This window comes from Somniosus microcephalus, chromosome 23, assembly GCF_052327205.1.
Source record: "Somniosus microcephalus isolate GS21.2 chromosome 23, FLI_Smic_1.0, whole genome shotgun sequence".
Lineage (NCBI taxonomy): Eukaryota > Metazoa > Chordata > Chondrichthyes > Squaliformes > Somniosidae > Somniosus > Somniosus microcephalus.
Genome location: NC_141009.1, coordinates 34,601,245 through 34,626,239, shown reverse-complemented (window position 1 = coordinate 34,626,239; position 24,995 = coordinate 34,601,245). Strand labels below are relative to the sequence as shown.

The 24,995-nt window shown below is 47.5% G+C and overlaps 2 protein-coding genes across 2 annotated transcripts in view; both read left to right on the top strand.

The window, feature by feature from the left end:
• atp6v1g1 (ATPase H+ transporting V1 subunit G1) overlaps positions 1 to 7,446 on the top strand; it is a 12,718-nt gene extending 5,272 nt beyond the window's left edge. Inside the window, exons 2-3 of the mRNA XM_085965764.1 lie at positions 4,984 to 5,084; positions 7,235 to 7,446. Of these exons, the coding sequence (XP_085821890.1) occupies positions 4,984 to 5,084; positions 7,235 to 7,408 (275 nt within the window). The 3' untranslated portion in view covers positions 7,409 to 7,446. The remainder of the gene's footprint in view (positions 1 to 4,983; positions 5,085 to 7,234) is intronic.
• Positions 7,447 to 18,146: 10,700 nt separating this feature from the next.
• Positions 18,147 to 24,995, top strand: part of LOC147101806 (transmembrane protein 268-like) — a 42,528-nt gene continuing 35,679 nt past the window's right edge. Inside the window, exons 1-3 of the mRNA XM_085965763.1 lie at positions 18,147 to 18,310; positions 18,918 to 18,957; positions 19,104 to 19,162. Coding sequence (XP_085821889.1) covers positions 18,166 to 18,310; positions 18,918 to 18,957; positions 19,104 to 19,162 — 244 coding nt within the window. The 5' untranslated portion in view covers positions 18,147 to 18,165. The remainder of the gene's footprint in view (positions 18,311 to 18,917; positions 18,958 to 19,103; positions 19,163 to 24,995) is intronic.

Below are 24,995 nucleotides of genomic sequence, written 5' to 3'. Positions count from 1 at the left end.
CTCTCTGTCTCCCCCCCCCCGTCCCCCTCTCTGTCTCCCCCCCCCCTCCCCCGTCCCCCTCTCTGTCTCCCCCCCCGTCCCCCTCTCTGTCTCCCCCCCCGTCCCCCTCTCTGTCTCCCCCCCCCGTCCCCCTCTCTGTCTCCCCCCCCGTCCCCCTCTCTGTCTCCCCCCCCCGTCCCCCTCTCTGTCTCCCCCCCCCGTCCCCCTCTCTGTCTCCCCCCCCCGTCCCCCTCTCTGTCTCCCCCCCCCGTCCCCCTCTCTGTCTCCCCCCCCCCGTCCCCCTCTCTGTCTCCCCCCCCGTCCCCCTCTCTGTCTCCCCCCCCTCTCTGTCTCCCCCCCCTCTCTGTCTCCCCCCCCCTCTCTGTCTCCCCCCCCCTCTCTGTCTCCCCCCCCCTCTCTGTCTCCCCCCCCCTCTCTGTCTCCCCCCCCTCTCTGTCTCCCCCCCTCTCTGTCTCCCCCCCCTCTCTGTCGTCTCCCCCCCCTCTCTGTCTCCCCCCCCTCTCTGTCTCCCCCCCCTCTCTGTCTCCCCCCCTCTCTGTCTCCCCCCCCTCTCTGTCTCCCCCCCCCTCTCTGTCTCCCCCCCCTCTCTGTCTCCCCCCCCTCTCTGTCTCCCCCCCCTCTCTGTCTCCCCCCCCTCTCTGTCTCCCCCCCCCTCTCTGTCTCCCCCCCCTCTCTGTCTCCCCCCCCTCTCTGTCTCCCCCCCCTCTCTGTCTCCCCCCCCTCTCTGTCTCCCCCCCCTCTCTGTCTCCCCCCCCTCTCTGTCTCCCCCCCCTCTCTGTCTCCCCCCCCTCTCTGTCTCCCCCCCCTCTCTGTCTCCCCCCCCTCTCTGTCTCCCCCCCCTCTCTGTCTCCCCCCCCTCTCTGTCTCCCCCCCCTCTCTGTCTCCCCCCCCTCTCTGTCTCCCCCCCCTCTCTGTCTCCCCCCCCTCTCTGTCTCCCCCCCCTCTCTGTCTCCCCCCCCCTCTCTGTCTCCCCCCCCTCTCTGTCTCCCCCCCCTCTCTGTCTCCCCCCCCTCTCTGTCTCCCCCCCCTCTCTGTCTCCCCCCCTCTCTGTCTCCCCCCCTCTCTGTCTCCCCCCCCTCTCTGTCTCCCCCCCCTCTCTGTCTCCCCCCCCCTCTCTGTCTCCCCCCCCTCTCTGTCTCCCCCCCCTCTCTGTCTCCCCCCCCTCTCTGTCTCCCCCCCCTCTCTGTCTCCCCCCCCTCTCTGTCTCCCCCCCCTCTCTGTCTCCCCCCCCTCTCTGTCTCCCCCCCCCTCTCTGTCTCCCCCCCCTCTCTGTCTCCCCCCCCTCTCTGTCTCCCCCCCCTCTCTGTCTCCCCCCCCTCTCTGTCTCCCCCCCCCTCTCTGTCTCCCCCCCCTCTCTGTCTCCCCCCCCTCTCTGTCTCCCCCCCCTCTCTGTCTCCCCCCCCTCTCTGTCTCCCCCCCCTCTCTGTCTCCCCCCCCTCTCTGTCTCCCCCCCCTCTCTGTCTCCCCCCCCTCTCTGTCTCCCCCCCCTCTCTGTCTCCCCCCCCTCTCTGTCTCCCCCCCCTCTCTGTCTCCCCCCCCTCTCTGTCTCCCCCCCCTCTCTGTCTCCCCCCCCTCTCTGTCTCCCCCCCCTCTCTGTCTCCCCCCCCCTCTCTGTCTCCCCCCCCTCTCTGTCTCCCCCCCCCTCTCTGTCTCCCCCCCCTCTCTGTCTCCCCCCCCTCTCTGTCTCCCCCCCCTCTCTGTCTCCCCCCCCTCTCTGTCTCCCCCCCCCTCTCTGTCTCCCCCCCCTCTCTGTCTCCCCCCCCTCTCTGTCTCCCCCCCCTCTCTGTCTCCCCCCCCTCTCTGTCTCCCCCCCCTCTCTGTCTCCCCCCCCCTCTCTGTCTCCCCCCCCTCTCTCTGTCTCCCCCCCCTCTCTGTCTCCCCCCCCTCTCTGTCTCCCCCCCCTCTCTGTCTCCCCCCCCTCTCTGTCTCCCCCCCCTCTCTGTCTCCCCCCCCTCTCTGTCTCCCCCCCTCTCTGTCTCCCCCCCCTCTCTGTCTCCCCCCCCCTCTCTGTCTCCCCCCCCTCTCTGTCTCCCCCCCCCTCTCTGTCTCCCCCCCCTCTCTGTCTCCCCCCCCTCTCTGTCTCCCCCCCCTCTCTGTCTCCCCCCCCTCTCTGTCTCCCCCCCCTCTCTGTCTCCCCCCCTCTCTGTCTCCCCCCCTCTCTGTCTCCCCCCCCTCTCTGTCTCCCCCCCCTCTCTGTCTCCCCCCCCTCTCTGTCTCCCCCCCCTCTCTGTCTCCCCCCCCTCTCTGTCTCCCCCCCCTCTCTGTCTCCCCCCCCCTCTCTGTCTCCCCCCCCTCTCTGTCTCCCCCCCTCTCTGTCTCCCCCCCCTCTCTGTCTCCCCCCCCCTCTCTGTCTCCCCCCCCTCTCTGTCTCCCCCCCCTCTCTGTCTCCCCCCCCTCTCTGTCTCCCCCCCCTCTCTGTCTCCCCCCCCTCTCTGTCTCCCCCCCTCTCTGTCTCCCCCCCCCTCTCTGTCTCCCCCCCCCTCTCTGTCTCCCCCCCCCTCTCTGTCTCCCCCCCCTCTCTGTCTCCCCCCCCTCTCTGTCTCCCCCCCCTCTCTGTCTCCCCCCCCTCTCTGTCTCCCCCCCCTCTCTGTCTCCCCCCCCTCTCTGTCTCCCCCCCCTCTCTGTCTCCCCCCCCTCTCTGTCTCCCCCCCCTCTCTGTCTCCCCCCCCTCTCTGTCTCCCCCCCCCTCTCTGTCTCCCCCCCCTCTCTGTCTCCCCCCCTCTCTGTCTCCCCCCCCTCTCTGTCTCCCCCCCCTCTCTGTCTCCCCCCCCTCTCTGTCTCCCCCCCCCTCTCTGTCTCCCCCCCTCTCTGTCTCCCCCCCTCTGTCCCCCCCCTCTCTGTCTCCCCCCCCTCTCTGTCTCCCCCCCCTCTCTGTCTCCCCCCCCTCTCTGTCTCCCCCCCCTCTCTGTCTCCCCCCCCTCTCTGTCTCCCCCCCTCTCTGTCTCCCCCCCCTCTCTGTCTCCCCCCCTCTCTGTCTCCCCCCCTCTCTGTCTCCCCCCCCTCTCTGTCTCCCCCCCCCTCTCTGTCTCCCCCCCCTCTCTGTCTCCCCCCCCCTCTCTGTCTCCCCCCCCCTCTCTGTCTCCCCCCCTCTCTGTCTCCCCCCCCTCTCTGTCTCCCCCCCCCTCTCTGTCTCCCCCCCCTCTCTGTCTCCCCCCCCCTCTCTGTCTCCCCCCCCTCTCTGTCTCCCCCCCCTCTCTGTCTCCCCCCCCTCTCTGTCTCCCCCCCCCTCTCTGTCTCCCCCCCCCTCTCTGTCTCCCCCCCCCTCTCTGTCTCCCCCCCCCTCTCTGTCTCCCCCCCCCTCTCTGTCTCCCCCCCCCTCTCTGTCTCCCCCCCCTCTCTGTCTCCCCCCCCTCTCTGTCTCCCCCCCCCTCTCTGTCTCCCCCCCCCCTCTGTCTCCCCCCCCCTCTCTGTCTCCCCCCCCCCTCTCTGTCTCCCCCCCCCTCTCTGTCTCCCCCCCCCTCTCTGTCTCCCCCCCCTCTCTGTCTCCCCCCCCTCTCTGTCTCCCCCCCCTCTCTGTCTCCCCCCCCTCTCTGTCTCCCCCCCTCTCTGTCTCCCCCCCCCTCTCTGTCTCCCCCCCCCTCTCTGTCTCCCCCCCCCTCTCTGTCTCCCCCCCCCTCTCTGTCTCCCCCCCCCTCTCTGTCTCCCCCCCCCCTCTCTGTCTCCCCCCCCTCTCTGTCTCCCCCCCCTCTCTGTCTCCCCCCCCCCCTCTCTGTCTCCCGTCCCCCCCCCCTCCCCGTGAATGGAGTGTACTTCCATGGTTGCCATTTGGCCTCTGGTAACCCCTATAAGTGGCCATTTTTTGTGTGAGCCTGGAGAGCCAGTGTCTGTGGGTTATTGATCATTGGAACATCACATCTGATTTCCTAGACAGGACATGATAGATGAACTAAAAGGGTCTTTACTGGTCCAGTAGTTTCAGACGCGCCTGATTAAGTTCTCGCCCACTCACAACTACGTTTGCAGCAGGAGTCTTTGAGTAATTATTTGGATTGGGAGCCAGGCTGTAATAACATATACAGGAGAGTGATTTGTGACCAGATTGTGTTAGATGTATTTTTACAAACTTGAATGAACTAGTACTGAAATTATTCATTAGAAACAACTTTTTAAATATATTTCCTCACTTCCCACTCCATTCGTAGCAGGTTTAGCTTTTAGCTTCTGAATTGATGTATTGCTTCTCGTGTTTTGTTTTAAAAATACTCCCTTTCTGAAGCTTGCTTCGTCACCTTGTAAGTGGACAGATTGTGCAATGTTTAAGTTCTGCTTTTTTTGCACTTCAAAAAATGTGGGAGTTTGTGTGTAAAAGGCTAAAACCATTGTGTAACTTCCAAACATTTGTACTTGAATGTGTTTATTTGTTATATATATTTTTGAAATTCTAATCGTTTGCAGATTTTGAGCTTTATAGAAGAAAATTAGAATATTTATAGAAATTTTTTGTAAAGTTGCTTAATTGTTTCCCTTTGCTTTATTTACATCCGCTAGTTGTTCTTCAGTAAAGTTTACAATTCTATGGCAAATATTGGTGAGCCAAGTTAATATAGTATATGTTAGCAATAACTTGTTAGTCTAATATTATTCTAGCTGTTTTTTTGTTTTAGAATGGTAGGCCACTTGTGATCTGAGTGGGTGTGAGATCACTCCATGTCTTAAGTGATTTAAATAAATTGAGACTGTGATAACATTTCTTACAATGGATGTGTATCTGACTTCACTGGCGCATTGCATTTCATACTAATCGAATAACCAACAGGCCCAAACCTGTTAAGAGTTTGTTTTCAAGATTGAGCAATGCGCTGTCAAGAAGCAAAATTGGGTATCTGCTTTGTTCAAAGCAAATGTTTTATAGCTAATGTGCAGATACAGTAGCTCAAATTTATCTACAAGTTCTATTTTTAAACTTTATTGATGATTTTTTTTTTAGTGTTCTCCTATTTGTTTAAAAACTAATGGTCTCCTTAAAATTGTGCTCAATTACAGGAAAGAACCGCAGATTGAAGCAAGCAAAAGAGGAAGCTCAGGCTGAGATTGAGCAGTACCGTCTCCAGAGAGAAAAGGAATTTAAAGCTAAGGAAAATGCTGTATGTAGTAAAAGTACACTATATATTTTAGTGTGAGCTATAAAGATTGTTGCAGGTTAGGCTCAAGGCTACAAACCCTTGAACACCTAATACTCCATCCAATACTAATAAAGGAACCGAGGGATATGGGGCTAGTGCAGGAAAGATCAGCCATGGTCTTATTGAATGGCGGAGCAGGCTCGAAGGGCCAAATGGCCGCCTCCTCCTGTTTCTTATGATCAATTAATTCAAGTTCCTTTTCATTGTGGTTTTTAAATGCCTCCATATTTTCCCACTCTGGGCCTATTTACAGTAACCTTGTTAGCTGTAAAGGTTTTATGAAATCAGGAGCTTGCTGGTTGAGTGCCACTGACATTTCTTGAGAAAGCAGACTGTTGAGCTTCAGTTAATGATTGCTTTCAACTCTGACCTTCTGTGGAAGTTTAGCATTAATTTCAGCTGTCTTCATGTGAAACTGAATGTGGGGTCCAAGTCTGTGATTCTGCTTCCAGTGCACCATGCACGCTTCACCCAGCTCCAGTTGCTTGATGATCAGAGGGGCTGGTTTCTGTTGAGTTTTTTGATTTGTGTAGTGATGCGGTGGCTGATAAAACGAAGATCTGAGACTGGTTAGTAATTTCTTCATCGCATTTACTTCAGGAGCATGACATGGGATATTTTCTTAAGTCGAAGTTGTTCATGGGATTATATATTAAGCTATATGATCTAGCGCTAAAAATAGAAGCTTGGAGGTGAAATTTTTCCCTAAAGAGGCAGAAAAAAAATTGGGCAGAAATCCAGGCATTGCATAAAAGAAAAAAGACTTGCATTTATATAGCGCCTTTCATGGCCTCTGGGCGTCCCAAACAACTTTTGAAGTCTAATCACTTATCATGTATCCTAATTGAATGAACAGACTGTTGAAAGGGAAGGGGGCATGTACTTTTCATTCACTAAGTACTTCCATTGGGTCGATTTTCGCTCCCATTTACAAAGCTGTTTGAGTGATCTGATCTCAGCCAGCGCAGAGGTGGGACACTCTGTCCCTGGGTTAGTAGGGGAAAGTTTAGCTGGGGGGGGCGGGGGGTCTCGCTCCTGATAATCCAATAATTTCCATTGCTAGCAAATGCACTTCAGTGGAAACTGAAGCTAGGATTGGAGTTGGCTGTGATCATCCCTAAAGGTGAATAGCTTTCCAAAAAGCACTTCACTTAACCAATCAGATTGAAGCATTGTGAAATGAATAGTGCAAGGACTGAGAATGAAGTGTAAATTAGAGTGAGTGAATTCAATGCCAGATCAGGGACAGAAAGAGGGGAAGGAAAGGTTGGATTAAGACAGATAAGAGATAAAAAGGAAAAGTTTAAAATAAACCTTCAATTTAATATTTTTCATTTTTCCAAATCTCCCAACAATTCAACCCTGAAGGAATGAGACTCCACACTTGTAATAGTTCATTTTCAGTGTCCGAGAGGTTGTTTTGGCAGTAAATAACACTTACCACGTCATTAAAAGGGTACTTGGATTGAAATGTATAAGACTCATCTTACTGTGGCGCGTTTAGTTCATATCTATTGTGCAAATACGGCAACTTCATGCCATTCAATGCATTTCAATGGTGAGGCAGACAGCAAGATGGCGTTTTTGCGAAGCTAACGGCGGAGTAGCGCACCTTGGACAGCACCTTTTTGGATTACCGCGCATCTGCCCTTAAGTTGCTGTAGCAGTTGCGCATAAATAACGGCAAGCACCGTTAGCCTCACTCTTATTTTGACAGCAAATTATGGCCCATTGACTTAGTTTAGAAAATGAGGTGGGAATAGAATGCCACTTGAATTTGACAGAGGAAGGATTCATGATGACAGTTAAAGAAAACTGATAGATCTATAACCAGATGTGACTGGCTCTGCATTGCATGCCAATCACATGGTACAGTTACAAGTCTTCTTCAAAAGGGACCAATGAGTCTTCGAGCAGCTCCTTTTGTCCATGAATTTCCAGCTTTCTTGATGCTTGAAGGGAATTCAAACTTGTACTAGGTTACAGATTAATATTTAATAAACAGTATTGCTACAAAGTAGAATGTTGTTTACCACTCTGGGGAAAGGGCTTAATATGAGTCTTATTTTTAAAATTGAAGATACACTTGACGTTTCTGCATTCCTTTTCAGGCACTTGGTTCACATGGTGATTCAGCAACTGAAGTAGACAAAGACACCCTACAGAAAATTAAGATAATTGGGGCAGGCTATGAGCAGCACAAGGCAGTAGTCTTGAATAACCTCCTTACCTTGATTTGTGACATAAAACCAGAAATTCATGTAAACTTTTGCATTAATGGTTAAACTGGAATGTAGTTTTGCATTAAACATTACCAAACTACCATTGGGATAGCAATATTTTGTGATATTACTATGGTTATGCAAACTCTTATTTGTGCAGCATTTTTACTTCTCAATAAAATCTGCATCAGATGAATGTGAAAAAAGGGCAGTTTGAGTTTCTACTGTGAAGTGTCCTATTAATGTTGAAACTATTCAATATTCCTCATTTCCATTAGATTTCTCCAGACAAAACTGAATGTGCTGTAAGTGGTTTTCTAGTTTTTTTAAAAAGGAGGCGGGGTTAAATCTTTAATAAATGAAAGATAATTGCTGTAAATCTACCAAGTAGATCCTGTTTTCCATATAAATGCTCTTAAAGATTTATTTTGAAGCCTGCATTGAGTACATGTTAAACGCTAGAAATCATTTTAAAAAAAGACAATCAAGGTACTTTTATTTGCATATTTAGTGGATATTTCCATGCAGGTCATTAGAGCTCCTAATGTAACACGAAAGTGTTATCCTTTGCATTACTGGTGTTCACTGGTAAAAAGGTGGTCAGTGTGCAGAATTCTCCACTTGTCCAATATAGCAAAAGTTAATTCTTTTTATGTAGTGATCTGAGAAGTTGCAATAAAGTGGGGAGTGGTGGTGGCGGAAGAGAGAAGTAACACATGTAATTCTGTGTATTTGGGGCTTAAAAAAAAAAAATATGCTGGACATTTTCTAAAATTAAATACAAGGCGTTTAATATTGGTTTGTCAGTTGGGTCTAATATGGAGATAGACCAAATTGCAACTTTGAGCCTGAAATGGTCCTGTGCAATTGTAAATCATTTAGTGGTCCCAAATTAGTTAGTATAAATGCTCCCGTTGGAACAGATGCATCTCTGCATGCCATTAAAATCCAATTCAAAAATAAGAACTTGGCCGATTTGAGAGTTTTTCAGAATCAAAGCTGTTTAACAGCTAATCGTTGAAATGCTTATCCAGGTTTATGTTGAGACATTTGTTGATTTAGTGTTATGCAGTACGATTTTATAGCGTACTGGTTCTGAGCAGGTTTATCTTTCCACTTGAACTGCCTCTAGCAATATTTTATGCTGCTTGCTACCTTTGTTTTCTGTAAACCTTTGTGTTCAGAAAATAGCTCTCTCTCTAACTCACTCTCCTAATATATCTGTAGCAATAAAACAATCACCGTCCTCTCATCATTGTGTACACAGATTTGTGTTTTTGTTACACATACACATCATGGGACTTTAACCACTTTCTTCAAAGTGCTGCATCAGTGAAAATGATTGGATATTTCCTATATTTGATCACAAATCTAGAATTAATTGGTTTGGTTCTTGTGACTTGAGCCTTTTTACTGTACATGATATACATCCAGTGCTCATGTACACGGTGTTCTTTTTGCCCTGTTGATCTGTTAACTAGTATTGAAAAGATAATCCAGTAAATATTTAAAAATAGGCTTGAGATCTCTAGCCCATTGTTGAAACAAAATCTAAGGGGTGCTCTGCATATTGGTTGCTGCAGTTACCCATATAGCAGTGACTGTTTTCAACAATAATCCATTGATTGTAAAGAGCTTTAAGATGTCCTAATGTTATGATAAGGTATTTATATAAATGGAAGTTATTTTTCATTCTGTGGCCCCTGTTGCAAGTGTGCATGTATGAGAGCTGGATGAGAGCACAACTTGCTTGTGATTTCCCCCATAGTCAAATAGTCTGCAGGTGCCTACTTTCTACGGTCCTGTTAAAAATGGCCAATTGGATTAAGTAGGACAGGATTGCCCCATGGGACCACACCACAGCAGGTAGTGAAGAATCAGCAGAGGGGGGAGAGAAAATTGGTAGACAAGATCAAAAACACTACTTTTTGTTCCTAGTGCTACTGTCATTGCTCCTAAAGAAACAGAAAAATAGGAGCAGGAGTAGGCCATCCGGCCCTTCGAGCCTGCCCTGCCATTCAGTATGATCATGGCTGATCCTCTATCTCAATACCATATTCCTGCTCTCTCCCCATGCCCTGTGATGCCTTTTGTGTCTAGAAATCTATCTATCTCCTTCTTAAATATATTCAGTGACTTGGCCTCCACAGCCTTCTGTGGTAGAGAATTCCACAGGTTCACCACCCTCTGAGTGAAGAAATTTCTCCTCATCTCAGTCCTAAATGGTCTACCCCGTATCCTGAGACACTGACCCCTCGTTCTAGACCCCCCAGCTAGGGGAAACATGCTCCTTGTATCCAATCTGTCTAGCCCTGTCAGAATTTTATACGTTTCAATGAGATCTCCTCTCATTCTTTTGAACGCTAGTGAATACAGGCCTAGTCGACCCAATCTCTCCTCATACGACAGTCCTGCCATCCCAGGAATCATTCTGGTGAACCTTTGCTGCACTCCCTCTATGGCAAGTATATCCTTTCTTAGGTAAGGAGACCAAAACTGCACACAGTACTCCAGGTGTGCTCTCACCAAGGGCCCTGTATGACTAGTAAGACATCCTTGCTCCTGTACTCAAATCCTCTTGCAATGAAGGCCAACATACCATTTGCCTTCTTAACTGCTTGCTGCACCTGCATGTTTGCTTTCAGTGACATGTACAAGGACACACAGGTCCCTCTACATCAACATTTCCCAATCACCATTTAAATAATACTCTGCCTTTCTGTTTTTCCTACTGAAGTGGATAACTTCACATTTATCCACGTTGTACTGCATCTGCCATGTATTTGCCCACTCACTCAACTTGTCTAAATTGCCTTGAAGCCTCTGCATCCTCCTCGCAACTCGAAATCCCACCTAGTTTTGTGTTGTCAGCAAACTTGGAAATATTACAATAGTAAATTACTGCGGATGCTGGAAATCTGAAATAACAACAGAAAATGCTGGAAACACTCAGCAGGCCAGGCAGCATCTGTGGAGAGAGGAAACAGAGTTGATGTTTCAGGTTTGGGACCATTCATCCCAGACCTGAAACATTAACTCTCTTTCTCTCTCCACGGATGCTGCCTGGCCTGCTGAGTGTTTCCAGCATTTTCTGTTACTTTGGAAATATTACATTTGGTTCCCTCATCCAAATCATATTGTGAATAGCTGGGCCAAAGCACTGATCCCTGCGGTGCCCCACTAGTCACCGCCTGCCACCCTGAAAAAGACCTATTTATTCCTACTTTGTTTCCTGTCTGTTAACCAATTTTCAATCCCATGTGCTTTAATTTTGCACTCTAACCTCTTGTGGGACTTCACCAAAGGCCTTCCAAAAATCCAAATACACCACATCCACTGGTTTTCCCTTATCTATACCAATTACATCCTCGAAAAACTCCAGTAGGTTTGTCAAACATGATTTCCCTTAAATAAATTCAGGTTGACTTTGTCTAATCCTGTTGATATTTCTAAGTATCCTGTTATCACATCCTTTATAGTACTCTAGCATTTTCCCTACTAATGTTAGGCTAACTGGTCTGTAGTTCCCTGTTTTCTCTCCCTTTTTTAAATAGTGGGGTTACATTTGCCACCCTCCAATCTGCAGGAACTGTTCCATAATCTATAGAATTTTGGAAGATGACAACCAATGCATCCACTATATCCATGGCTACCTCTTTTAGTACTCTGGGATGCAGACTATCAGGCCCTGGGGATTTATCAGCTTTCAGTCCCATTAATTTCTCCAGCACAATTTTTTTTACTAATACTAATTTCCTTTAATTCCTCCTTCTCACTAGACCCTTGGTTCCCTAGCATTTCTGGGAAGTTATTTGTATCCTCTTCCGTGAAGACGGAACCAAAGTATTTGTTTAATTGCTCTGCCATTTCCTTGTTCCCCATTATAAATTCTCCCGTTTCTGACTGTAAGGGACCTACATTTGTCTTCACTAATTTTTTTTCTTTTTACATACACTTAGAAGCTGTTACAGTCCGCTTTATGTCCCTTGCAAGTTCACTCTCATACTCTATTTTTCCCTCTTAATCAATCTCTTGGTCCTTTTTTGCTGAATTCTAAACTGCTCCCAATCCTCAGGCTTGCTACTTTTTCTGGCAACATTATATGACTCCTCTTTGGATCTAATACTATCCTTAATTTCTTTTGTTAGCCATGGTAGGGCTTCTTTTCCTTTTGTGTTTTTGCGCCAGAAAGGAATGTATAACTGTTGCAATTCATGCATCCCTTCCTTAAATGTTAGCCATTGCCTATCCACCATCATGCCTTTTAATGAAGCCCCCCAATCTATCATAGCCAACTCACTCCTCATACCATCGCAGTTTCCTTTGTTTAGATTTAGAACCCTAGTTTCGGATTGGACTTCTTCACTTTCCATCTTAATGAAGAATTCTATCATGTTATGGTCACTCTTCCCTAAAGGACCCTGCACAACAAGATTATTAAATAACCCCTTCTCATTACACAATACCCAATCTAGGATAGCCTGTTCCCTAGTTGGCTCCTCGATGTACTGGTCTAAAAGACCATCTAGTACACACTCTAGGAATTCATCCTCCACAGTATTATTGCTAATTTGGTTTGGCCAGTCTATGTAGATTAACATCACTCATGATTACTGTAGTACCCTTGTTGCATGCATCTCTAATTTCCTGTTTGATGCCATCCCCTACATTACCACTACTGTGTGGAGGCCTATAGACAACTCCACCAATGTTTTCTGCCCTTTGGTGCTTCTTAGCTCCACCCAGACTGATTCTACATCTTGATTTTCTGAGCTAATATCCTTTCTCACTATTGCTCTGATTTCATCCTTTACTAACAACGCCACCCCACCTCCTTTTCGCCTGTCCTTCCTAAATATCGAATATCCTTGGATACTCAGCTCCCAGCCACAGTCACCTTGCAGCTATGTCTCTGTAATTGCAATTATATAGTATCCGTTTACATTAATTTGCGCTGTTAATTCATCTACCTTATTACGAATGCTTTGTGCATTCATCTGAACAGTGCTTTTAGATTTGTCGTCTTAACATTTTTAGACATCTTTATAAAAAAAAAAAAAAAAAAAATGTTGTACTGTGGCCCTATTTGTCTTACCATTTTTTCTTACCCGGACCCTATTTGTTAGTGCACTCTTTTGTTTGTATGCTCTGTCCCTTCCTGATACAATCTGGTTATCCTTACCCCAATCACTTTCCTGCACTGCTTCCTTGTCTTTTCTCTTTAGCATTCTAGATTTCTCTCCACCAGGATCCTTCTCCCCCCCCCACCCCCCCCCCCCCTTATTTAGTTTAAAGCCCTATCTACCTCCCTAGTTATTCGATTCACTAGAACTCTGGTCCCAGCATGGTTCAGGTGTAGTCTGTCCCAACGGAACAGCTCTCTTTCCCCAGTACTGGTGCCAGTGTCCCACGAATTGAAACCCACTTCTCACACCAATCTTTGAGCCACGCATTCATCTCCCTGATACTATTGACCCTATGCCAATTTGCTTGTGGCTCCGGTAATAATCCAGAGATTATGACCTTTGTGGTTCTGCTTTTTAATTTAGTCCCTAGCTGTTCAAACTCTCTCAGCAGAACCTCTTTCTTTGTCCTACCTATGTCGTTGGTACTTACGTGGACCACGACAACTGGATCCTCCCACTCCAGGTTCTTCTCCAGCCCGGAGGAGATGTCCTTTACCCTGGCACCGGGTAGGCAACATAGCCTTCGGGACTCACGCTCCTGGCTGCAGAGAACAGTGCCTATCCCCCTAACCATACTGTCGCCTACTACAAATACCTTCCTTTTTACATCCCCCACTTGAATGGCTTCCTGTACCACGGTGCCGTCGTCAGTTTGCTCATCGTCCCCGCACTTGTCCACAAGGGTTGTAAGAACCTCGAATCTATTGGACAAGTGCAGGGACTGAGGCTCCTGCAATACTGGCTCCTGGATCCCTGTACCTGCCTCACTCACAGTCGCACCCTCCTGTCCCTGACCATGTGTCAATTCTAAAGTATTTAATCTAAGGGGTGTGGCTGCCTCCTGGAGCAAAAGGTCCAGGTAACTTTCTCCCTCCCTGATGTCTCGCAATGCCTGCATCTCAGACTCCAACTCGGAGCCGAAATTCCTCAAGCCGCAGACACTTACTGCAGATGTAGTCACCCTGGACAAAAATGTCTACAAGCTCCCACATATTGCAGCAGCAACAAATCTCCTGTCCTTCCATTATTTATTTATTTAATTAATTAATTAGTTTAGTGTTAGTCAAATTATTTACTTCATTTAGTTTATTAAATTAAATTAAGTTTAGTTTTTAAAATTGAGTTATATGCTATGTTAACTTAAAACTTAGCCCACAGTCACTACCAATCACTTAACTGCCTTACGTGTGATGTCACACTGCCGTTTTCTCTTGTTGATGCAAGTCTGCTGCTGCTTTTATCCCCGCTCTCGGGCCTCGGTCTGCTCCCGCTCAGGTCTGCTGCTGCTCTGTGGGAGAAGTTAGGAAAAGCAAGCACCTCCTTCCCCCACTTCACCGAATTCCGACACTTACCAAACTCCCAGTTGTTCACTCTGTGCTCCCTACACTCACAAGCCCCTCTGTTTATACTTTTTGTAACTCCGATGAGTCAGCATTGCACTGCCACTGTTTCAGGAACCAGTTTAATTTAGTTAGCTAATTAACTACAGCAGCTCTCCAGCAGGACAGCTTGCTTGTTTGTCTCTGCTTAAGCCTGAAGAAACTTAAAAATTTAAAGTTTAAATTTTAACTTAAACAGTTGATCTTAAGAGCTGCTAGCAATTAACACTAGATTTTAAAAAGATTAACCCTTAAAACGCCCAACTTACTGTTATAAATCTCATCAAGAAACTACTTATGAAATAACGCTGGACGGCCAGCTGGTGGTGCCGTCCAAGCAGTATAAATACTCGGGCATGGCCCCCAGCTTGCCAGGGACATTTTGTAAGACAAGGAGCTAGTGAAATACAACTAGACCTCCATGTTCTGAAACAAGTTGATTAAAGCCTTGCTTTATGCTCAAACCAAGTGTGTAGTGAGTTTTATTACATCACTTACCAAACTTCCAGTTGTTCAGTCTGTGCTCACTGCACTCAGTATGTCCAGTAAAATATACCCTGATTCAGAATAAAAACCCATTCTACAGTTCCTCAGTAAAGTACTTTCACACCAGTTTCATAAAAGCACCTCCTAATGCATCAGCGTGACACTTCCATTTCACGCACTATCTGTCATTGGCGGGTTGGAGTGGCTTCATGCTCACCACCTCCCCTCACTTAGTGCCTTCCTTAGGGTATTAATGATTTATAAAGCTCCACATGCCAAGCAAAATAAAGTGACAATGGCAATCCCCTGCATTCTGCCTCTAGCACTTCAGCAGGATATGAACCATGTCTTGTTAATTGCTTTCCAACAACATTAATTTAACAACAGTCGGCAACTCCACTTTAGAGAGATAACATGACCTAGACAATAACATCTCGGATCTGTGTTTACACAAAATCTCAATGATTACTCCTGGCAACCTGTGGTAGTTCCTTACAAAAGCCCTCCATTGGATTGATTTTTACACACAGCATAGTTTGGAATGAGCTAGGGGATGGGGGTGAGACCAATGATGCATTGCTGACTGACAGTAACTGGAAAAAGGGAGGATGGAGATGAATTGTACCTGTTGTGACCAGAAGACAGATTTGGAGTTGTCAGCAAGAGATTAAGTGAGTTTGAACTTAGGACATTTGATGTTGCTTGCTGACTACATTGGCAATTCTCCAACTGAAATCTAGCTAACATCAGCTACAGGGAGAATTTCAGAAATTGTTTATTTTCTGAAATGTGTAAATTGCGTTCATTTTTTAAAATTGCATTTGTTCCTAATATTCTGCCTCAAGTACTTCAGCTGTATTCAGTGGCGAAACCTATCAATGAATGAAAGAAATAGTAAAGAAACAAGTTGCATAAATTTGAATGAAAGGATAGTAGGTCCTGAGCACATAATCTGAGTTTGGTCTCCAGTACAGTGTTGAGGGAGTATTGCATCGTCAGAGCTGCTCTTCTGTTGCGAAATTAAACTGAGGCCCAGTTTGCCTGTTCAGCTGGATTTTGAAGATTTTATGGCACTATTTGGAAAAAAAGGAAGAAAGACTTGCATTTATATAGCCACATTTCATGATCTCAGGACATTCCAAAGTGCTTTACAGCCACTGAAGTACTTTTGAAGTGTAGCCAATTTGCGCACAGCAAGCTCCCGTAAACAGCAATGTGATAAGAGAATGATCAGATAATTTGTTTTAGTGATGTTGATTGAGGGATTGATATTGGCCAGGACACTGGGGATAACTCCCCTGCTCTTCGATATAGTGTCATGGGATCGTTTACATCTACCTGAGTGAGCAGCCGGGGCCTCGGTTTAATGTCTCATCCGAAAGACGGTACTTCTGACAGTGCAGCACTCCCTCAGTACTGCACTGGAGTGTCAGCAAGGGGTTATTCCAGTGTCCTGGGAAACATTCCTCCCTCACCAAACACCACCATTTTATTCCTACTTGTGGAACTTTGCCTTGGGTAAATGGGCTGTCACCTACATAACAATAGTATGCAGCACTTCAAGAGTAGTTGATTGGATGTGGACATTTTGAGGATATGACAAGACTATGACATCCCTCTCTTCATGCCACCATTGGTAGATATGCTTTCAGCCGCCTAGGCCTCATGCTCTGGAATTCTCTTCTTAAACCCCTCCGCCTCTCCACATCCCTCTCAGCGGTACTTTAATGCATAGGCCTATGGGCTCCCAGCCAAATATGGAGCCCTGTGCATATGTGTATTATACAAAACAGGCCTAATGAGGATGTACAAGCTGTAATATTTGCTTTATTATTAAGGTAGCATGTAAACATTCTACTGGCCTATTTCTTCATACATTTTACTACACATTTGTGTTTTAGTGGATGGGTCAGGGGGTTGTGCAAGGGTGGTTGTGGAAGGGTCCCAAGAATTCTCAATCCGGTTCTGCCTACCTTAAGATTCTCCTTAAAACTCATCTCATTGACCAAGCTTTTGGTCACCCCTGCTAATCTCTCCTTCTTTGGCTTGACGTCCACTTTCGTCTGATTGCACCTCTAAAGTGCCTTGCAACATTTTCTACATTAAAGGCACTACATTAGTGCAAGCCGTTGTGTTTCTTTTAAGAACATAACAAGAAATAGGAGCAGGAGTAGGCCATATGGCTCCTCGAGTCTGCTCCGCCATTCAATAAAATCATGGCTGATCTTCGGCCTCAACTCCACCATCCCGCCCAATCTCCATGGCCCTTAATTCCCCTAGGCCTAGAAATTCACTTTGGGCCCGCCAGCTGGCGTGCGCCCAAAAGTTAGCGCTGAGCGCGGAGCCAGTTGCGCCTGTCAGATATTCAGTTTTTGCGCCCCAAGTCGGAACCGGGCGCTATTCCAGGGTGTGCCCGCCCCCGCTTGGGGCGCTGAAACTGAATTTCAGCGCTCTAGGCGCCGCTGCGCCACCCGCTGCGGAGCGGCAGGCTGCGGTACTGCAGGCCTCCTCCTTCTCTTAAGGGGGAGGTGCCTGCAACGGGGAGATCGCCGCTGGATAGTGCCGGCAAATGAGCCCGGCACCACGGAGAAGTGCCGGGTTCGCGGAAAGCAGCCGGCAATGCCGCGGGGGGGGGTTGGAGGAGGCCGGGGAAGGAGGTGCGGGCAGGCGGCCGCCGAAAAAGCGGCCGGCCGCACCTCCACCTTAAAGCGCCCCACTAAGGCTACAGGACGGCCCCGTTTTCTGATCGCTGTTTGCGGCCGCTGCGGAAGAGGCGGCCGCAACTAAATATGGCGGTTGGGCCGGTAGCGGGGCACTGCGCACACCGATGACGTCATCGGTGGCGGCGCAGCGCTACTGGCTAACGCCGCCATTACCGCAGCGCTGAATATCGGCGAAAGCTCAGCAAGTGGCGCAAAAGCCCTCTTTGGGCGAAAACTGGGCGCAAAGCCTACTGAATTTCTAGCCCCTAGAGTCCAACCTTGAATATACTCAAGAATTCAGCATCCACAGCCTTTCGGGATAGAGAATTCCAAAGGTTCACAACCCTCTGAGTGAAAAAAATCCTCCTCATCTCAGTCTTAAATGGCCGACTCCTTAACCTGAGAGGATGCCCTCTAGTTCTAGACTCTCCAGCCAGGGAAAAAAAGCCTCTACCCTGTCAATCCCCCTCAGAATCTTATATATTTCTTGGTTATAAACTGCCATTGAATTCTTTCACTGGATATTTTTCTTTACTTTGCTATTTTTGCTGAAGAAAATTAAAATTAATTATTTTTTGGCTTTATTTGTTAACACATTTTCTTTTAACCAAACCAAATAGCTGCAATGTAGCCATGGACGAATCAAAAACAAGGTTTGCTGTAGCTTCATTGGGTAAATAAATGCAGCATGATGAAAGTTTGAGTGAGTTGTCATGTGAAATAAACATAAACAGATATTGATGGAAATTTATTGTAATTCTTGAGATTAAACCACGGGTGAAAATCCGCGACCGACAACATACATTTTTATTCTCCGTCAGATGCACAGATGTCACAAACCAGTTGGGACAACAATGCAGTTGAATCATTTTATTTAAGAAGTTTGATTCTTCCTTATGAAGCGGCCTGAGGTTATTTTCTACGTTAATTTACACGTGTATGAATTCGGCGTTTTGTGGGTTAATGAATTCTCAATCGGTGGGTGGGTGGGAGTGGACGCGCTCAGCCAGTGGGGAGAGTGAGAGTGTGAATGGGTGAGAGTCCGGGCCACATCCAGCCCAAGGACCATGGCGTGTGGAGCGGGGCTCACTGCTGGGCACGATGTACCCGGGACCATGGCGTGTGGAGCGGGGCTCACTGCTGGGCACGATGTACCCGGGTCACCTTCCCGCAATACAGCAGAGCGGGACGGCGCCGTCCGATGGCTGAAAGGTCAGATCCATGCACTTTCCGCGGAATTTGTCAAATGTCACTGAACCAGCACTTGAAATAGCACATCTGTTTAAGGAATTTGGATATTTCAGCGCTTTTCTTAATCAATTAGTTGAATTAAAGCTATTTTCAAAACATGAAACTTTTTTGTATAGATAATTATGTCTAAGTCTGGACAAACTACGTAAAAATGTAACAACAAGTCTGTGAACACAATGAAAACTGTTGGGTTCTGATACTGAGCATGCAGAAATGAAAAGTGCTTTCCTACTTGTATTGGGGCTCTACCATGAATGTGCAATACTTTATAAAGGGACTGTAACTTGTAACGATGGAACAGGGACTTTAGCAGTTAACCTAGCGGTTCACCGCAAATTGCTCACACAACGTATTTTATTGCTCGAAATTGCCCTCAAAAATGTCACTGAATGTAGTCCAAAGCTTGACTTGACAGGGAGTCACTGAGTCAGAAGGTTGGGAGTTCAAGCCCTCCCCCAGGACCTGAGCACATTATCCAGGCTGACATTTAAGTGCAGTACTCAGAGTGCTGCAATGTTGGAGTTCTTTTGGATGAGCTGTTAAGCTAAGCCCCCGCCTGCCTGTTCAGATGCACATAAAGGATCCCCTGGCGTGCTTTACTTGGACATGCACTTGAAGTGCCGTAACCTACAGGGCTACAGATAAAGAGCCGGAAAGTGGGATTAGGCTGGATGGCTCTTTTTCGGCCGGCACAGACACGATGGGCCGAATGGCCTCCTTCTGTGCTGTAAATTTCTACGATTCTATGCTTCAGAGAAGCTCTCCTGGTTTTCCTGGCCAACATTCAACCCTCAACCAACACCAGCAAAACGGGTAATTTATTTAATTTAACGTTTGTGGGATCTTTCTGGCACATTTGCCTACAGTGAATGTACTTTAAAAGTAATTCATCAGCTGTGAAATAAAAACAAACTGCTGGAAATACTCAGCAGGTCAGGCAGAGAAACCGAGTTAACGTTTCAGGTCGATGACCTTTCGTTATCAGCTGTGAAATTCTTTGGGGCACCCTGAGGATTTGAAAGGCACTTCTTTTTGCAATGAACCCATAATGGATTTGAATTTCAGGTAAACCACCACCAATAGGATTATGGAAATATTAAAGTATTATCCCTGTCTTCGATTTGGGCAGTGTAATTCCCCCTTTAGCGAACATTAACACCCAAACATTACTGACATTTGTTTAGAATCAATCCTTTACATTACTCAATACCTTATTAAAATGCATCTGCACTGTATATAGTGGATGTTATCTCAGATGAACAGTTAAAGGAGCTGCTAGTGTTGATGGTGTGTAAAACCTGAAACTATGGTTATGCCCCCAATATCTACGGGGAAGGAGCAGGGGGTGGGGGTGGGGGGGTCAGTTTTGCAGTCGGGAAACTCGGAAGAACAGGTTTCCCTCAGGACTTGATTACCATTTTTGAAATCCGTTTCCCGGCCGCAGCAGCCAACCTGATTTAGAGGCTGGCTGTCGGGCAAGTAGGCCTGCGGCACCAGGCCGCAGCCAGAGAGCGGAGAGGAGGGAGCGAGGGTGGGGTTGCGGGCGACATCGATAGGGGGTGCCAGGATAGATCGAGGGGGACTTCAATGTGGGGGGGGGGGGGGCGGGAGAGATCAGAGGTCGAGGGGGACATCGATGGGGGGGCGGGAGAGATCGGGGGTCGGGGGGACATTGAGGGGAGCTGGAGAGATCGGGATTGGGTTGCATTGATGGGGGGCGGAGAGATCGGGGGTTGGGGGAACTTCGATGGGGAACGGAAAGATCGGGGTTGGAGTGTAGAAGATCGCAGGGAGTGGGGCGGAGGGGGGAGGGGAGAAGATCATAGGGGGCCGTGAAGGACATCAGGAGGACATCAGATCGCGGGGGGTGGGGGGAGGTCCGATCGCTGGTGAGGTTAATAAGGTAGCTTGGTGGGCTGGGGGAATAAACGCCTGCTCCTCATGACCCACAAGCTGTGCTGGAAAAACATTTAACTCTTCCATGCAGCAGTCCTCACCTCACTTGAGGTGCCAGGTTTCCCGAAGCCCTGGAAACTCAGCCGGCCAGTGTTAAAGCTGGAACAGAGAAAAAATCTGAGGCACAGAGTCTCAATAAAATATTTAAATGAGGGAGCTGCCTCCTGTGAGTGGGTTGGTCGCCCGGCTCCCATCCCGCCTCGAGGTGGGCCGGTTCGAGGCGGGTTGGGTTCAGGTTTGAGATTTTTTAACATTTTTACTTCCCACCCGATCCAAGCCCACCCATTTTTGGGGGCTCAAATTCTCCCCAGTGTCAATTAAAAATACATTATTTAAAAAAAGTGAAATAATGGCCTGCAAATTGTAGGTTTACTAAAACTGGATGGAAGCAACATGCTCCTATCTATTTTTACAGATGAACTTACTAAAAATCTAGATGAAGAAAAAATAATTAGAAGCAGCCAACATGGATTTCAGAAAAGAAGATCATGCTTTACAAACCCAAAAAAATTCTTTGAGGAGGTGACAGATATGGTGGATGGAGGAAATGCAGTGAATGTGGGTGTACATGGATTTTCAGAAAAGCTTTGACAAAGTACCACACAGGAGACTATTGGAGAAGATTAAGGGGTATGGATTAGGAAAGAGTAGGAAATTGGACTATGAGTTCAGGAACATTTCTCAGGGGAACCATTTTCCCTACGCCTACTGTGAAGCATCCTGAGAAATTTTTACATTAACAGCATAAATGTAAGTTGTTAATTTCTGTCTCATTTATATCCTCCTGCAGGTATGATGTTTCTTGTCTACCCCAATATTTGTTCCCTCTTGTTGGAGTTACCTCCTGGAGTGCTAAGAACATAAGAAATAGGAGCAGGAGTAGGCCAATCGGCCCCTCGAGCCTGCTCCACCATTCAATAAGATCATGGCTGATCTGATCCTAACCTCAAATCTTCTATCACTCTCCATCCCACCCGAACCCATGTGATCTCCCGGGAGAGGCGAAAAACCAGATAAAAAACCCAATGGCCAATTTGGGAGAAAAAATCTGGGAAATTCCTCTCCGACCCATCTAGGCGATTGAAACTCGTCCAGGAGATCACTCTGTCCCTATATTTTCTACAGTACTTACCTTCTATAAAGGCGATCTCCACCCCAGCCAGGAACAGGAATAAAACCATCTCCTGAAATCTAACACAGAATTAGAACACAGTAGGAGCAGAACCAGGCTACACGGCCCCTGGGTCCGCTCCACTACCCACAGGGCCATGACCATTCCGAAACTAGACTCATGTCCAATTTCCTGCTCGCTCCCCGTAACCCTTAATTCCCTTTACTTCTAGGAAACTATCTATTTCTGTTTTAAATTTATTTAATGATGTAGCTTCCACAGCTTTCTGGGGCAGCAAATTCCACAAACCTACCACCCTCTGAGTGAAGAAGTTTCTCCTCATCTCAGTTTTGAAAGAGCAGCCCCTTATTCTAAGATTATGCCCCCTAGTTCTAGTTTCACCCATCATTGGGAACATCCTCACCGGATCTGTTGTATCCGTGTGTTAATGGAGACACGGAATGCAGGAGTTGGTTTAACAGGTGTTTACTGAACAAAGTCTGGAGGTGAACTAAAAGATACAAGACGCTATACAGGCTTATATACCCGAGTGGTCACTACCGGCACTACAGTACACCGGGGCTCTTAAAGGTACATACACTACAATTCCTCCCCTTTTAGATAAATAGTACATAACATTTTAAGTAATCATTAATTAACATGTTTACAAGAACAATAATCTACACATTTGCTGCAGTTAATCAATTATAATTCAGTCTCTCTGGAGGCTTCCTGACTCGGTCCGGATAACGCCTCGGTGGTGTAGTAGGTTTCGGTGGTGTAGTAGGTTCTTTTGGCAAGGTCGATTCGGCTTGAATGCCAGTGTCGGGTTCATCTGGTTCCAGTATCACCGGATCGGAGGTAGATACTATGGGTATCTCTGCTTCATCATTAGGCATATAGAGTTGTGGTGTAGGTTGTCCCTTTTCGGATGACTCTATGATCTGGTCAGCATGGCGCCTTATTATGCTTTCTCCAATGTTCACGGTATACATCAGCGGTCCTAGTCGTGTGCAAATAGTTCCAGGCTGCCATTTCTCGGTACGGTAGTCCCGGGCCAAAACTTGTTGACCTATCTGGAAGGTTCTAGTTGGCCTTTCATTCATGCCTTGAAATTGCCGGTTCTCTACGTCCCTTCTGATGTTTGGCTTGATCAAATCCAGCCGGCATCTTAGTCTTCTATTGAAAAACATCATAGCGGGGGTTTGGTTTGTAACCACATGTGTTGCATTCCTGTACGCAAACAAGAAGTTAGCTACCTTATGTTGTAGATTTATGTCTTCATTACCCATGGCCTTTATGGCCTTCTTGAAGGTCTGGACAATATTTCAGCTAATCCATTGGTGGTGGGATGGTATGGGGCAGACGTGTAGTGCTTAACCCCATTGTTTTTTAAGAACTTCCTGAATTCTTCGGATACAAATTGCGGTCCATTATCAGAACAGATCTGTTCAGGCAGCCCATTCCTGGCAAATATGGTCCTTAATACTGTGATGGTTTTTTCCGTGGTGGTGGAGGACATCTTTATTACCTCCGGCCACTTGGAGTGTGCATCAACCGCGATTAAGAACATTGAGTCCATAAATGGACCAGCAAAGTCGATATGTACCCTTTGCCATGGAGATGAGGGCCACTCCCATGGATGTAGAGGGGCTTGTGGTGGGGCGTTTTGGACCTTCTGGCATCCTAGACAGCTCTTGGTCATTTCTTCGATGTCTCCATCGATACCTGGCCACCACACAAACGCTCTGGCTAAGTCCTTCATTTTCACTCCACCCAGATGCCCCTCGTGAAGCTCCTTTAGCACTTTGTCCTGGAGTTTGGGTGGAATCACCACTCTGGATCCACACATCAAGGTTCCTCGGCAAACTGACAGCTGTTCTCTTCTTTGCGAGAATGCTGGCAACAGTGGTTCGCCATGTGCTGGCCATCCCTTCACCGTTAAATCGTAGACTCGTGAGAGAGTCGGGTCATTTCTCGTTTCCTTTTCAATGGTAGAATTTGTCACTGGTAGACATTCCACTATGGTTGAGTGGAACATCTCCACTGGGTCCACTGTAGGTGCCTCTTCTACCGTTGGCAACGGTAGGTGCGATAAACCGTCAGCATTCCCATGCTGTTTTGTTCCTTTGTATTCTATGTCATATTGGTGTGCCCCTAGGAAAAGGGACCACCTCTGTAGCCTTTGCGCTGTCATAATGGGAACGCCCTTTTTAGGGTTGAATATGGAGACGAGGGGTTGATGGTCAGCCAACAAGGTAAATTTTTGTCCGTGTAGGTAATAGTTGAATTTCTTCACTCCCCACACCAGGCTGAGTGCTTCCCTATCGATCTGGGCATAGTTACGCTCAGCTGAGTTCAGTGAGCGTGACGCAAAAGCTATCGGCCGCTCCGAGCCATCAGGGAATCTATGCGATAATACCGCTCCTACGCCGTAGGGGATGCATCGCACGCCAGTCTGATTGGCAGTGATGGGTTGTAATGAGCCAACACTTCCTTGGACGTGATCAAGCCTTTGCATTTATGGAAGGCACGTTTCGCTCCATTTCCAAATTACTCCCGTTTGTAGCAGTGCGTTTAGAGGGTGCAGAACAGTTGACAAGTTCGGTAAAAATTTATGATAGTAATTTATCAATCCCAGGAACGACCTTAATTGTGAGACATTTTCAGGTGCTGGGGCTTTTATGACCGCTTCAATTTTTTCAGGTGACTTATGCAACCCTTCTTCGTTAATTACATGGCCACAATATGATATTTGTTTCTGGAAAAATTCGCACTTGGGGCGATTTGCTCGTAGGCCCCGTTCTCTCAGCCTCGTGAGCACCTGCTCCAAATTTGCAAGGTGCTTGTTGTCGTTTTCTCCTGTTACAAGGATGTCGTCTAGGTAGCACTGAGTCCCCGGAATCCCTTGCAGGACTTGCTCCACAGCTCTTTGCCAGATAGCTGGAGCTGATGCTACTCCGAAAACCAGTCGATTGTACTGGTACAGGCCTTTGTGTGTGTTTATCGTGAGATACTTTTAAGAGGCCTCCTCAACCTCCATCTGTAGATATGCCTGTGCCAAGTCAATTTTGGTGAAATGTTTCCCTCCGGATAGTGAGGCGAAAATATCTTCTATCCTCGGAAGAGGATACTGTACCATGTGAAGGACCGGGTTTACAGTCACCTTGAAGTCCCCACAGATGCGAATTTTTCTCTGTTCTTCACATTTATCATTATTGAACGTTTTCTTCATGACCGGGACGATGGGTGTTGCCCACTCGCTCCAATCTACCTTGGATAACACGCCTGCTTTTTCCAAATTCTCCAGCTCTGCCTCGACTGCTGGACGAATTGCGTATGGCACCGGCCTTGCCTTAAAAAACTTGGGAATTGCCGCATCTTCCACTTTTATTGAGGCGGTGACGCCTTTCAAAGTTCCTAGTTCCTGTTGAAACACTTCTTTGGCGTTAGCCAAGATGTCTTTTAATCGTTCAGGAATGACGTCATCATCATTTTTTTTCTTACTGGTCACCGTCAGTGCCTGAATGGAGTGCCAGTCTAAACGTATCTTCCTGATCCATTCACGTCCCAACAACG